The sequence below is a fragment of the Semicossyphus pulcher genome, unplaced genomic scaffold (genome assembly GCF_022749685.1).
Source record: "Semicossyphus pulcher isolate SPU_LCO1_2020_fin unplaced genomic scaffold, fSemPul1.0.p SCAF_11, whole genome shotgun sequence".
Lineage (NCBI taxonomy): Eukaryota > Metazoa > Chordata > Actinopteri > Labriformes > Labridae > Semicossyphus > Semicossyphus pulcher.
The window spans coordinates 18809258-18824438 of record NW_027211615.1 but is presented as its reverse complement, the minus strand read 5'-3'; the positions used below and the strand labels follow the sequence as shown (position 1 = coordinate 18824438).

The window sequence follows — 15181 nt, the reverse complement described above, 5'->3', positions numbered from 1 at the left end:
CGCCCAGAAACTCGCTCTCTGTTATTAGTGCCTTTTCAGAGCAAGACGACTGTGAGCAACATTATGATGATGTAACGTGTGTGTTTGGTGAAGCTGAATGGTATTAAAGGGCTGGCAGAGCAGCTGGCAGAGGAGAGAGGAGAGACACACACACACACACACACAACATCTCCTTACCTCATATCAACTACACATCCCCCAGTGACACACACGCACACACACACTACACATGCATAATGTAATGAGCCAGGAGGTTACTCCACATGTGTGTGTTCCTACTAAACTTTTGTGTGTGTGTGTGTGTGTGTGTGTGTGTGTGCGCGCGCGTGTGTGTGTGTGTGTGTGTGGACTGACGCACACAGACATCATCTGTCAGTGTTTAGATGTCTGACAGCCAACCAGCCAACAGATAATGGACGGGTTTAGTGCTTCCTGTGAAATCGGGCTGGAGATGATTTTAGTGAGCCGGTGGGGAGCGCTTCTCGATCAACCCTCTGCCTCCCTCCATCGCTCTCCCTCTCTAATCTCCCTCTTCATCTCTCTCTGTCTCCCCCTTCTCATGACTCTTGCAGTATCTCAGCTCTTGTCGACTGACACAAATACAGTGTGCATTTATGTGTATGTGTGTGTGTGTCTGCATGGACCACCTCCCGCATGAACTGCAAATGGGTTTCACAAACACTTATCAGGACTTCCTGTCTCCTGCAGAGTGAAAAATAATATTACTTGTGCCAAAAATAGTCCCTGCAACACGTCTATTGAGATGTGCGGTGCCTCTGCAGATCTGTGTCTTCCTTTGTCTTCAGTATATCTGTCTGCTGAGCAGGATATGGACTGAAACATGATGGGTGAATGAGCCTCCTCACATGCAGGAAACTAAATATGAGGCCGCAATGCTTCTTTAAAATGTCGGTTCACTCAGATATCCTTAATGCCGAGTGTTAAGATATCTCTCAGTGAGATTTCTGACTATCACGGCAAAATAGAGGCGAAAGGAATTTTGAAATTTAATTGAAGTTACAGTTTTCACTAAAATCCTTTCGTCTTACACATAGTGTGGCAGTGTGATACATTTTTTATAACACTTAACAAAATTTGCCTCTTCATTAAATGTTTTGTTCGTTTCTCAGCGTAAAGCATTGCACCCTGCAGGCATCTTTTTTTTCTAGACTTCAGCTACTTTGATATTAATGTTTTTTGAATATGTTCTTTTTTTATAGACAAAATCATAGTAACTCTAAATCAACCAGACAGTTTTCTTATCAGCATCTTTACAAACATGGCAGATGTCAGAAAAAGTTCAAGTGGTCCTAACTTCTGTAACTCTTCACTCAGCCTGAGCATATTGTTGTTTTTTGGCCTGCTCGCTGCATGACTCGAGGGAAACGTGTCAGTCCATCAGGCCAAAACTGCAATTTGTCTAATGCACTTGTATATGACCAGATACCAACAGAGCAAATTATTTTTAAAGTGATGAAACAACTGATTCTAAAGTCTCTAAATTAATGATGTCCGTCGATCACATCACATTTTAGAAAAATTAGACCCTGGCTGCTTTAAACTTCTGAAAAGGTGTAAAAGAAAAATCTACTTTTATGTAAAACAATCAAAACTGATGAAAGAAAAGTGTTTTAATGTAGGACCTCATTGAATGTAGACATCAGTTTTAGACAGAAGCTTATAGAGAGAGCATCCATGACCCTTTAAAAACTCTTTTTTTGACTCACAATCACATCACAGTAAACACACACACTACACCCAGCACCCTGCTGACTGATGGGTCTCCATCGACTGGTCGGCTCTGAGGACCCGAGCTTCATACGCTCTGAGCACAGACTGCTCTATCGGGAAATCGACAGCAGAACAATGAGTCGCACAAATGACACACAGGCCAAACAGGCACAGCATGAGAGACATGATGGAGGAGGAGGAAGAGGAGGGGAAAGAGAGGGAGTGAGAGTGGTGGAGAAGATGTTTCCATAGATACCTAATAGGTCATCTTTCAGAGGAGAATCTCTTGTTTCTGTTGATGCTGACCGCACGTTTCCTTACAGCGATGTGATGACGACTGCTGTTTGGGAGACTTTATCAGACAGAGCAGTCTTATCTGGATCTGTACAGTGTGCAGGGTTGGTATAATCCAGTGAGTTGTGATATATTTGTGTGTGTGTGTGTGTGTGTGTGTGTTTGTTCATGGTTTTATATGATCAGATATCTGCTGTATTGCTGCAGGAATCAGATATGAAAGGATGTGAGGCAACAACAAGGTGTTTCTTTAGACAGCAGGCACAGATTGCATCATTGCTGTATGTGTGTGTGTGTGTGTGTGTGTGTGTGTGTGTGTGTTTGTTACCTGTCCTTGACCTCTGCCTGAGGGGTCACAGACTCTATGACTAAGCTGTTTTATCAGAGTGTGAGAGGCTGTCAGCCCGTGTTGCCCTGCAGGCTCAGCTGTTCTTCTATCACCACAGACGTGTTCAAACCTTCCATTATTCATGTTTTATGTAGAAAGTGGTCACTAGTTGATGTTTAGGCTGAGTTTTTAACCTCAGAGCTGCAAATCCAGACAAAATCCTCTGTGAGGCTTAAAGAATAATAAGATTCTCTTCAGTAAGTAAGTTTTACACTGACACAGACTCTACTCCTGCTCTCTTCACTGTATCTCAGGTTTGTTGAAGCAGAATCATTTGGTGAGAGTTTCTGTGGGGAAAAGAGAGAAAGGTTTTTCCTTTGAGAGCGTCCTGTTATTATTCTGCCTCAGGCGCTGTGCAGAGAGAAATGAGTGTTCTGTGTTTTTGAGACCAACTATCATGTACATACACACACACACACACACACACACACACACACACACACGCACACACACGTGCTGGGAAAGACTTGCGGCTGCATATCAATGAGATGAAGACGTAGAAGAAGAAAATGAACTCGTCAGGCAGAAAGTGAGGAGGACCAATCAGAGCAGCTCGTTTCTCAGGGCAGAAACTGAAGCTGACGCCTCAGAGGGAGCAGCAGACGCTCAGACTGGATTTCAGTGTAAATGACTGCATTGTTTTCATATAAAACATGAAGTCATTGAGAGTCATTTGTTTCTGTTTGTGTGTTCTGATGGTTTTGTGTTTCTGTTGGTCAGAAAGTCCATCACTTTGTTCTAAACTGAAACATCTCAACAGCTCTGGAAGGATTACCATGATATGATGATCTGCCACTTATAGTCCCAGAGGATGAATCATGATGAGTGGGTTTTATGCATCAGGCCCCTTTTGCTTTTATTAAGACTGTTATAAGGTGAAAGCACCATTCAGAGTGTCAGTGTGCGGGGCAGCAGGAGCACCTCTCTCCTCCAGAGGTGACCTGTTCATTAAACATGTCGACTCCTCTCAGCAGCTGGGGGACAGCCAGAGAAAGGAGGAGGTGGTTCTACAACACGAGAAGCCATTATTGAGGCGTCAGACGTTACTTCTCCTGTTTCCCACCTCCAATGAGGGACGTCCGTCCACTGTGGCAGCAAACAGCGAGGACGGCGGCCAACTGTCGGTGCATTATTCATGCTGCTTGTAAAGTGTCCAGCTGCAGTCTGCTCAGGAGGAATCCTCTTCCTCTTCCCACACAGCAGGGCCGCTGCTCACAAGCTGCAGGTTTCCAACGGCATCGTTCTGCACAAACAACTGTTTCATTTAGTTTCCCATCATCTATAATTCTACAGATGAGCTGCTTCAATGCCTCTGTTTTCCTCATGTGCTGTATACTGCATCAGATGAATTATACAGTCTGCACTATCTCACCTGTTCACTCATGTATTTCCAACACATGCACAGTGTTTTTTCCTGTTATATTTGTCTCAGTAAATCTATGGACGTGCCAGAGGGCGTAATGAAACTGTGAATTATTGGGACTTAGGTAACTCTTTTATATTGCTGCAGAGCTCAAACATATTGTGGAGCAGAACCCAATAAAGCCACACTGATTCATGTTTTCATTAGTTTCCCATCTATTCTGTGTTTTTTCCAAAGCAGTCTTGAGAATGACACATCTGTAAAATGATAAGAAGAATGTTGATGATGCAGCCTGGAGACCGAAGGGGAAAAATGAAAATTTTATAAAAACAAATTGATGCCATTACACTGAGTGTAAATTTCTTCTGTGTGAGATAATGACATTCAAACAACAGCTCTGTGCTTTAACAAATATCTCTCCTCTTCTTCCCCTCTGTGTCTCTCCTTCTCTTCCTCTCATGTCTTTAGATAACAAATACGCCCCTGCAGTGAGTCTAAACGGTTTTATATTCATCCTGGGAGGAGCCTACGCTCGAGCCACCACCATCTATGACCCAGACAAAGGCAACATCAAGGCTGGCCCCAACATGAATCACTCTCGACAGTTCTGCAGGTGAGACACTGTTGAGAGACACATACAAGTAGATGACATGACAGTGGCTACGTGCATTTCTTTTATACAGCTTATATAACTTTTATACAATTTGTGGACACATCATGACGGATAAATGGTGATGAATAACAACAGTGGAATCACATCCTAATATACCACTCAGCTCGAGCCACTGAGGTGTGCAGTTTGCTGGATAATGAACCCACTGCTTACAGGGCCTGAATGACTTTTTGCTTTTTTTGCCGGAGCCAAGAAAGAAAGAAGCAAATACTTTTGGGAAGCAATTACAGGCAGTGATCTAATGTGTGAAATGTGTAACATAAATCATGTTGTCAGAGTAAGTCTGACGAGAGAGAGGAAGAGATGCAGGAGAGGAGGGAGGACAGTGAACGCAGCACGGAGCTGCTGAAGAGAAAACACACAAACACTCAGAAACAGAACTATCTCCAGTGTGTGAGGATGAAGTCTAGCAGGGTCGTCGTGCAGGAGAGCTGATATTCTCCCTCCGCTCCTTCCGGCTCTCTGCAGGCCTGCACCTCCCCTCTGTTTATCAGGAGGAGCAGCTCCAGGCTTTGCCCTGCACGCTCTCTGTTTTGGATCAGCTGTGCTTTCTCTCTGAGCAGATTTAGGCTTCATGTAATAATCTGTTTCAGTCCCAACTGTGTTGGAAATTTGTGGCAATGGGACTGCATGTTGTTCACTCTGTGTGTGTGAATGATGTCAGACTCAGGCGTGTCCCCCAGCAAGACAATCAGCATGTTTATGGAGACTTTTTCTCCTGTCTTGCTTTGTTGTTTAATCACAATTAACAAGAACGGCAATATTCCTGCTGTTGTGTGTCACAGATATCTCATATCAAAGCCTCTTACACTTGCATTCACCCACTTATCTGTTGAACACAGACATGTTCCTCTCAGTTACTGCTGTAGAGTTGATTTTAGCTGTGTTTCCACTGCAGGAGCTTTCCCAAGTAAGTAGGGACCTTTGGAGTAACTCAGTTAATTTCCACCACAGGGACCAGGGTCTAAAAGAAGTCATTGGGGCTTCATTTTGTATCACAAGAAGTCCCTGTTTCGGGGTGGTAGTCGATGCCTCATATATAATCGACAGATATGAGAGATGTATCAAACCTTTTCATGTAACCTACAAGTGGATACCTGTAGATCCTAAAATATTAAACTATTCCTTTATGGTTTCTGGCTTTTAAATGGAGATAACTGAAATATACAAAACTCTGTCTGTCCTTGCAGCGCTGTGATCCTAGACGGGAAGATCTACGCCACAGGAGGCATCGTGAGCAGCGAGGGTCCCGCCCTCAGCAACATGGAGACCTTTGACCCCTGCACCAACATGTGGACGCTCCTGCAGTCTCTGCCCTGTCCGCTCTTCAGACACGGCTGTGTGGTCATCAAGAAGTACATTCAGAGCAGCTGAGGGCGGCTGGGAACAGATCACACTGGGTTTGATGTCAAACACCAGCTGAGCTCCGGTTTGTGTGAGGATGTGCTTTATGTCAGAACATAATGTCCTAAATGTAATGCACAAGAGTGAAGCACGGGTCACAACTGAAGATCTGTATCATTGCAGGTATTTGACATTTGCTGATACCAGGAGTCCCTGGAGGCCTACTTTTCCCTGGACCAGCACCAACATGTCCTGGAGATCTTGCGCGGGGAGACTCGGGCCTACGTGTTCTTTGAGAAGAGCTTTAGCCACATGCACTCTTTTGTTCACACCTGCAAGAAGCTGTGAGAGGACGAAGCTGCCAGACTCTTCAATCAGATGCCTCGGCTGTGACACATTGCCACGACGATGGACTTGGTCCTCCATGACCTGAAACTGAGGAAGTTTGTCTTCAAGAATGAGAGTAGGTGAGTTCTGCAGGACAGTGTTGGGTCGCATTGACTATATAACCTGTCAAGAATCCTCTTACATCTTTTCAGTCCTCCTGGCTGCATAGACGAGGAGACAAAGTTGCTCTACAGCGCGACACACAAGGACCTAATTTGGCTTGAACCCAAGTGTGTGACACAAGACTATGGTGACCTCATGGAGAAGGAGAGGAACAAGAACAGACTCAAAATGATACCTGAGCAGGCCTCCTTGACATGTGTTAGCTTCCTGACTCAATTTTATCATACTGCTGTTAGCCTTTGACCAAAAAGCAGCCTGCAAACAGTGATGGTCAAAGGTTGACCTCTCAACAACCAGCCATTATTATCAGCACTCAAGGGTATCATAGCTGCTGTTGTGGGGTTTAGAGAAGAAGGCAAACAGATGCTAATAGATGCAGGAGAAGAATAAATCACTGTTGTGATGAAACGTAAGAGGATCAGACTGTTTGTATATTGATGCTTTTTGGCTGAGCTTTCATGTCAGTGAAAGGAAATCTCAAACTTAAGCCCAGAGCATGTTGTGCTCTACTTCTTCTGATATCTAAAAGTGATTAATCTAAAACACCTAAGACGACAATCAGACTAAATGACCCCCTTTAGTGTCTTTTGTAATTAGTTTTGTGTTCATTGGCATCCAAAGATGATAAATGTAATTATCATTTAGTGACATTTTCAGATGATACCAAATGAACATTGTTTAGTAAAGCAGGATCATCATGTTTCTGTTTTCTTTCTCTTGTGTGTCTCCAGAAGCCTTGTGAAGCTGGAGAGCCTCGAGGACACTTATATCCTGGATGTCATGATGACTCCCTGTCAGACAAACATGGCTGCCCAGAAAACATCAGTCCTGAGATCCTCCATGCCAACGACAGCTATTCAGGGAAGGCAGCTGACGTCTGGAGACTGGGCGTCATGCTTTACACCGTCCTCATGGGGCGCTACCCTTTCCATGACGTTGAGCTCTTTGTTCAGTAAAATCAGCAGGTCCCACTTCAACATCCCTGAGACGCTCACACCCAAGGCCAAGTGCCTGATCCACGACATCCTCATGCAGAAACCTACAGAGTGTCTCACCTGCAGAGTGTCTCACCTGCAGAGTGTCTCACCTCTGCTATGAAGAACAGACTGTGAGAGACGCAGCTCTGATAACAGACTCTGGAGGAATAACTGTCATCATTTCAATCTGTCAAAAGAAGTCCTGTAAATTTAACGTTTGTGTGTTTACTGTGGGAAAAAAGAGACGGCTGTCGGCGACTACTGAGAAAGACAATATTGAAGGAGGCACATGAAGTAAACACTGAACAGAACACATTATGGGATACAACAGTGTTGATGGTGAATGGAAAAGAAAATGTCAACAGACTGTGACAGTGATGAGGCAGAACACTTCAATCAGGTGTCACAGTCATTCATGCGGTCACGTTCACCTTGTTTAACTTCACCATCTGTGGAAATGTTCACTTATAACAGCTCAGTCGGCTCATTGTAACCGGGGTAAGAGTTAACCGTTGCTATGGATACAGCTCCAACTGTAGAATCTAACAGACTATATTTTTAACAGAAGAAATAAAATCATTTCTAAATTAATAAAACTGATTTCAAATCAATATTTTCTGTCAGATCATTGATTTCTTTAGTAAGTAGCCCTGTAATAAGCAGGATGATCTAAAGTGAGTGGCATGCTGCCGACTGTACCTGGTGGATTATCACCTGGTCATGACACACGATGAAGAGTCCATCAGAGTTTTCTGCTTTATTGTTGTAATGCTCCTTAATTGCCCCTGAATGAATTTACCCATGGTCCCCTCACGCAGGTGTTTTCACTTAATGTGCTTGACTAGCTCTCCTCCTGGGCGTGCGTGGGAGTGTACAGACTCTACAGATGAGAGATGAACGTCTCTATCAATCACTTGTTTGGTGACATCACAGTGTTCCTGTTTAGCTCCGCCCATTTTCAACCTGAGCAGGGTTCAAATCAGCCTTAAGCACAGTATAATAACCCTACTGTACGTAGCAAGGTTGTTAATGACTAAACTAATGATGGATGAATTATTGAAGCTGGTTTAGTTTCAGGCTCCTGCTCCCATTAATGTCTTACTGAGACACTGGAGCAGAACAGAGACATTATTAATGTTATTAGAAGCACCTGTGGTCGTCCTGCAGGACATCAACATGTTGCCGTGAGAAAACCTGAAGGAATATTAACTGTTTCAGAAAGAGCTTTATTTACAATGTTAAATAAATGTGTTACTTACCTGCAATTACCTCTTTATAGGTTTCATAGGAAGACATATAGAAAATATGTCCCCTGAAGTATGAATAGATTAATTCACAGATCTTTGTACATGCCCCCTTTAAAGGACATATTTTACATTAAAAAGCAGGCAGGTACACCCAGTGGTGGAAAAGAGATTTAAGGGCTCGTTTGAGCCAAACCAGAGCTGCAGACAGCCACATGTCCCGCCCTGCTCGCTTGTTTGTCCTGTTGACAGAAACGACTCATCTCATGTTTACACTGTGCAGTCAGTGCTGTGCATTTCCACAATCTGTCAGGCTGACGCTGAAAGCTGTTGACATTCACAAACTTTTTTTAAAACTTGGAAAACACTGAAAATATCTCCGACTGTGTTTCTGATTGAGCTGAATAATTGATGTTTGTTTGCAGCTTATTGTAACACCAGGTCAGGACCTTAGCTAGCAGGCAGAAGTGCTCCATTTACATTAAATAGAAGATTAACTCAGGGGACATTTGGCAAATCATTTCATGTCATACTTTGAAATCAGCAGGAATAAAAGTTTTCTGCAATTCAGTGAACTCAGCCTGAGATCAGTTCAGATTTTCTGTAACTCAGAGGAACAGCATTTCTGTCTCACAGCGCTGAAAGTTTTTCTGTGTTCCACCAAGCTGCTCCAGTTAAGGTTAATGGCATTGTTGTGTAACGATCCTGCTTTATTCAGCGCTGCTATTGTGTCTGAGCTTTGGCAGAACACAGGCCTTCCCTAACGGAGCCAGTAGGAAATAAAGGTGCTTCAGTGAGCCCGTCCCCAGGCGCAGCGCGGTGCACATGGGCACCCTTGGGTGTTCTGGCAGAAGAGTTTGTGGCAGGTCACCAACGAAAACACACATACAACAGATGGCCTCTGTTGTCTTCCTCACAGACACGAGGCCTCGGTTGGCTCTTGGTTACAAAACCCACAGAGCAACAGAGAGGCAGAGAGGCCTGGGACTCAGTCAGGTGGATGTGTGAGTCATGTGTGAAAGAGGCTTCTTATACTGCAAGTTATCAACAAGCAACATATACTTCTGTGTGTCTACATGTTTCCTTAATGGTGGATATAACATTTCTATAATTAGTAGAAACTTAGAAAAACTCAGAATCTTGTTTTATTTGTTATTTATTGAAAGTTTAACAGACAAAAACAGTGAGGCTGTGCATTAACCAGATTTGACCCACAGTGTCCTGATACATAAGAAAACAACTTAATCAGCTGTAGATCAAAATGTTCTAAAGCCTAATTGGTGCATTGAAGTAGTAGTAGATCACTGTCCTTTTAAAGCTTGTGCAGCAGAGGCCATGATTAATCTGGTAATTAAGTCTTAAAAAGTAATTTAGTATCAGTTTACACCCAAGAAAGCTGCTTTTAAAAATTGCTCCTCTTACTGAATAACAGTAAATTCAGCTCCGAGGAGCCTGAAGTCAGAAGTCTGTCAGGCCTCATGAGTAGCTGCAAGAACTCACGAGACATCATCCAAATTACATGTTCATTTTGTGCAAGTTTCTTAAATTAGACGCTTCACCACTAAAATGTTTGTTCTTATGCAGCGCTTCCCCAATGATGTGGTCAGTAAGCAGCATAATCAGAGCCTCAAGATGACAGAGTTTACTTGAGAGTGGTCTTGCATGCTGTCTTTGCTTTCCACACTCTTTTGTCAATACTCAATTATCCTCTCCGTCTCTGTTCCCTCTGATAGCGCACAACTTAAAATAGCTTTTTGTGGGCATTGTTTTCTAATGGCAACAATCCAGAGTGACTTGACTCACTGATCAACCATTACAGGCTTGATATATAGTGTACAGGTGATGTTCCGGCTTTAGGAATCAGATAAACATTTGCTTTTTCTCATGAACACCATATCTCCAGCAGTTATGATCAGATACTCCTATCAGGCTGAGTCATTTTAGTGATGATTACCTTCTTGTTTGTCAATCACATGTTTTTGCCTCACTGCTGATCATTAGTGTAAAATATGTATAATTCCTCTTCCCAGAAACATATTGTGAATGAATTATATGTTCATTCTAAGATGTAGAAAACAAGATGTACACTTATTGATAAGAGACCCCCGGTATGAAAATATTAGGCTTATCTGCTTAACAGGCTCTTTGCAGCTTTCCCCCTGTCACATCACAGGGTTACACATAAGCAGGACTCGATATGTAAGAATCACATATGTCATAAGAATCACTCGATATCATAAGAATATCATAAGAATCACGGAGGAGTTTCAGTCCTAGTGTGCTGACTCGTGGCCTCCAAAAGCTTTTAAATGTCAGGTTAAATGAATCGGAGTCTTTCCTGAACCAAAATGCCTGACTGCTCCCTGTGGGAGAGATCGTTGGGTGAACAGGTTGTTTTGTGTCTAACTGAGGTACGATTAGGGAGAGAAAAGAGAAAAAACATGGAATTCTAATTAAAGATCAAACCTCTTAAGCGTGCGGTGTCAGGTTTTGTTTCAGGCTGAGTTTAGTTTTTCTTTTAAAAAGCAGCATTAGACTAAAATCCTGACACAGATGGCTGAGGGGTTTTTTTGCACATGAGTGTAATTTTGTATGCACTTAAAAATCTACAATCCTTGATCAGTCTAAACTTATGTGAAGTCTTGTCACAAAACCTTTAAAATAATTGTTATTTACTGGCTATGAGAGAACAAACTGTCCACAGCAGTTGTTTCCCTTTAAATATGAAAAGCACAATGGAACCTGTTCGGTGTTTGGTTTCAGTATGTACGTGCAAAATATCAGACAGTGAACAGCAGACAGCTCTGCAGAGATGTGATGTAATTAGACTTGTTAATTGGAAGAGAGCCTTTCTTCACCTGCAGCAGTCAGAGTGAGTCTGTGATCATCTCCAGCAGAAACAGTCGTGTTCATTGTTTTGGTTTTCAGGCAATACAACTTCTAGTTACTCTCAAGTTAAACCAAATCATGCTGGCATTGGGGGACATTGTGATCAATAAACAGGGTTGACTGTCAAAGGATTGGCGATTTAATTCACATTAAATTCATATAAAAAGCCACTTGAACATCACTGCAAGAATGGCAGCCATTCAGTCATGTAGTAACCACCTGTGTTCACTGACAAGCTTAAAGATAAGGAACATCCTGTTAGACAGGAGAGACATTTAACATCAAAGAATCTGTCTGAAACAAAGACAAGGAAAGAAAACTTTGATAGATTCAGAGAGTGAGCAGCATTGATGTCATTATGATATAACACAGGCCAAGAACCTCCACCCAGAGGCCCTCCCTGAACAACATTTACATATCTGAAAACTTGGCACTGCTGCACGAATCTCTTCACAGGATCAGAGTCATCCTGTGTATACATGTTTCTTGACTCAAGACTTGACTCATGTGTCATGTTTATGATTCTAACATTGCTTGATTTTTCGTTGCTGATCAGAATCACAGCAGCTAATTAATCATTTAAAACACAAACTATTTGGTGGTCAGACTCTGATGTGCACAGGAGAAGTGGTTTGGAGACTGAAGCTATGATGTTTAATCTCCAGACAGATATGGATTTGATGATGGATAAACACAGACTCACTGTCTCCTTCACTTCTCTCTGACAGGATAAATGTGTTGACTCTCCCCTTTTCTGTTGTTCAACTTAAATCAATGCTGTCAATATAAGTCTACAAACCAGGGTGGGGTCTATTTTTTACTCTTTCATGAAGACAAGAAGTAACTTCAGTATATCTGCTTAAGCTCATAACCTTTCTTACACATCTTGTTGCATCTTCATCAAGGCTAACATTAACTGTGGAGCTGTGCTGCACACCATCCTCATCCCTGTCTGTCTCTCCTGCTGATTTCTGGGTCGCACTATTGAATGTCAGCCTCTCATCAAACAGTCACGCTGAGATTGCTCTGTCACTGAACATGATGCTCATTCTCCTTTCAGTGAGTCATTCCATAAAACCAAGATCTCAGATAGGAAGCTTTAATTGTACAATGTGAAAGTCCTTTTTAATTCACACTAGTACCTGCTGGCTCAGATTAAGGCTCTATGATAGATTAGTGCACACTGTTGAACATCATTTCACATGCTGCCATGGCTGAGAGGCTCAGACTGTGACATAGAATTTGACCCCTGATAAGGCCCACTATCTCTTCTGCCAAGTGTGACGTTTTGATGAAACGCTGGATGACTCAGGAGTGGAGAGCACTAAACTATCTTACCCAGGCAGCTTGGAGAGCTTATACTTACCATGTATGCAGCTGGAGGTTATTCTTATACTTGTGAGCACTATTTAAAGCATCGTCATGATTCACACATCACAGCTGACACACCTCTACATGTATGTTTGTATTATATTGTAAGAGTTATGAACCATTTAATGAGTGCTCTATGTTATTCCAAGTAGTGGAAAGCTACATTATAGAATAGTACAAGTACTTTATTTAAATAATGAATTGATGATAACCATTAATGTTACAAAGATTGGAATGCAGTTGTAATGTAAGAACATGTCCTGTAAAGGGGCCGTGTACAAAGAGCCAGTTATTATAGGTCTATTATTCTGTGCTATTATAACACTGTAAGTGTTAACACAGGTGCCTTCACTTAAGCCTGATTGGACCCATGCTGAGGTTAAAGATGGGCGGAGCTAAACATAAAAAATATGATGTCACTAAACAGTTTGCACCAATAACAAGTGATTGATAGAGATGTCAATCAAACATGCATTAAAAAGTCGAGCTAATCAAGCACATGAAGTGAAAACACCTGTGTGGTTTTAACAGGGGTACATACAGTAGGGGGCAACAAAGGAGCATTACAACAGTAAACCAGAAGACCCCTCTGGACTCTACATCTTTTAACACTGACAGGAAGATAATTCATCAGGTAAGCACAAATAGTTTGGTTAAACTAAAAGTGTAAAGCTTTAGAAAATGTTGTGAAGATAAAATTGTGGCAAAGAAGGTTCCTGAGTTAGTTTCTAAGCTAATTGTCCTGCTAGTAGCTTATCTAAGAGACTAGCATGATAAGAGCTTTTCAAACGCTAAAACCAAAGTTGCTTTATCAAATTAATTTGTCATTTATGTAGTTTACAACTATTCCCACTGTAACACGTCAAAATGCTGCCTTTCTTAACACGTCTTTTAGTTTCGCATAATTCTTTCTTCGTGTGTTTGCTTGACCTCATTATTGTGTGAAGCAAAGTGAATGTAATAACCAGCATGTAACTACCTGGTAGGATGAAAATGCAGAAGTGCTCTTAGTGCTGTAAGACCAAAATGGAAAAATAATCAGCGACGGTTGCCCTTTTGTTAGAATTGAATCTTTAGAAAGCCTTTTGTGATATTATATCTGGGATATTATCATATCTTCATATAACTGCACATGGACTGGCTTTGCAAGTTGTTTAATCTCTAATTGAACATTAAACAAAATTTGGACCTACATAACCTTTCAAACATCAGTTTCCCTTGATGGTCCCTTAACCCTCATGAAAACGGTTGTATGGTCCAAGCTGGTGCTGTGTTGCGAAAGCTCTGCAGGTGCATGCAATTGCTCGTAGTGACGGGTGGGTGCGCTGTAGCGCTTGTGTTAACCAATCACGGTGGAATGGGCGGGACAGCATCGGGAGAAAAGTGACCACACTGTGTGCCCGGACTGTAATTGCAGAATGTACATCTCAGATACTCCGCTACGCAGGGAGCTCAGCAAGACGCGTCCGCAGTAAACTCCACTGTGTGACGTGCAGCGCGGTGCACAGACACTCACCCACCAGCACACAGCCGCTTCCAGCGCACAATTTTGTTCATTTTGCTGTAAAACGCAACAGCATTATTTGCGGAATACAACAAGCATTCATTCATGAGCAGCGACGCAGCTAAACAAGGACAGACGCCGGGTGACCGGAGCAGCGAGCGGCCGGGGAGGTAAGCGCTCAGTCGACATAGGTGAAGCAGCCGCCACGCTGACTCCCTTGTCCGCTTAAGTTAGCTTTGTGTCAGGTAGGAGAGTTTCGACGGAGCACGATCACATATCCTATGTTGAATGAATGAGAGGAGACCATCGCTGCCAGCCCTTTGCCGAGGACCAAAACCCTTTTAAACGGTGTGTGCGGCGCTGACGTTGTGCGCGAGCACTCCTGTAGAGACAGGAAAAAACTGAAACTTTACGTTTCAGAGCTTGTAACAGGTAGGGTACAGAAATGGGCAGAAAAAGATCTAGTAGTTGTCTGCATGTGGGTCAGCAACCTTGGACCAAAACATGATCATTTCATTTTAGAAAGCTGAAACGCCTCCTAATTTAACCTGAATTAATTAAGGATAAAATGACTACTTTATGTCATAAAGCCTTAAATTCTGAGTGGACTACCCTGCATTATCAATCGTTAAACTAATAGTAAGCAATGTTATGTGGTCTTACTTTGACACCACATCTTTTTTAATTTATCACTGCATACTAAACATTATATTATTTTATGTGCACAAACTCTGCAGTGTGCCTTAGTGTGTTTATAAAATCCTATTATTATGTTCTGCACATGAACATAACTTGTAGCCCACACTCATCCTCCAGACAACAAAGCCTTCCTCCTCACAAGTCCCATGTGTTGTTACAGTGAAGTGCTGTACCCTTGTGAAGTAGAGCCCTGG

At 42.5% G+C, this 15181-nt stretch overlaps 1 protein-coding gene across 1 annotated transcript in view; it reads left to right on the top strand.

Annotated features, from left to right (window-relative positions):
• LOC138585022 (kelch-like protein 29) overlaps positions 1 to 7842 on the top strand; it is a 125625-nt gene extending 117783 nt beyond the window's left edge. The window contains exons 13-16 of the mRNA XM_069657237.1: positions 4245 to 4389; positions 5640 to 5884; positions 5977 to 6260; positions 7035 to 7842. Coding sequence (XP_069513338.1) covers positions 4245 to 4389; positions 5640 to 5823 — 329 coding nt within the window. The 3' untranslated portion in view covers positions 5824 to 5884; positions 5977 to 6260; positions 7035 to 7842. The remainder of the gene's footprint in view (positions 1 to 4244; positions 4390 to 5639; positions 5885 to 5976; positions 6261 to 7034) is intronic.
• Positions 7843 to 15181: the final 7339 nt, after the last annotated feature.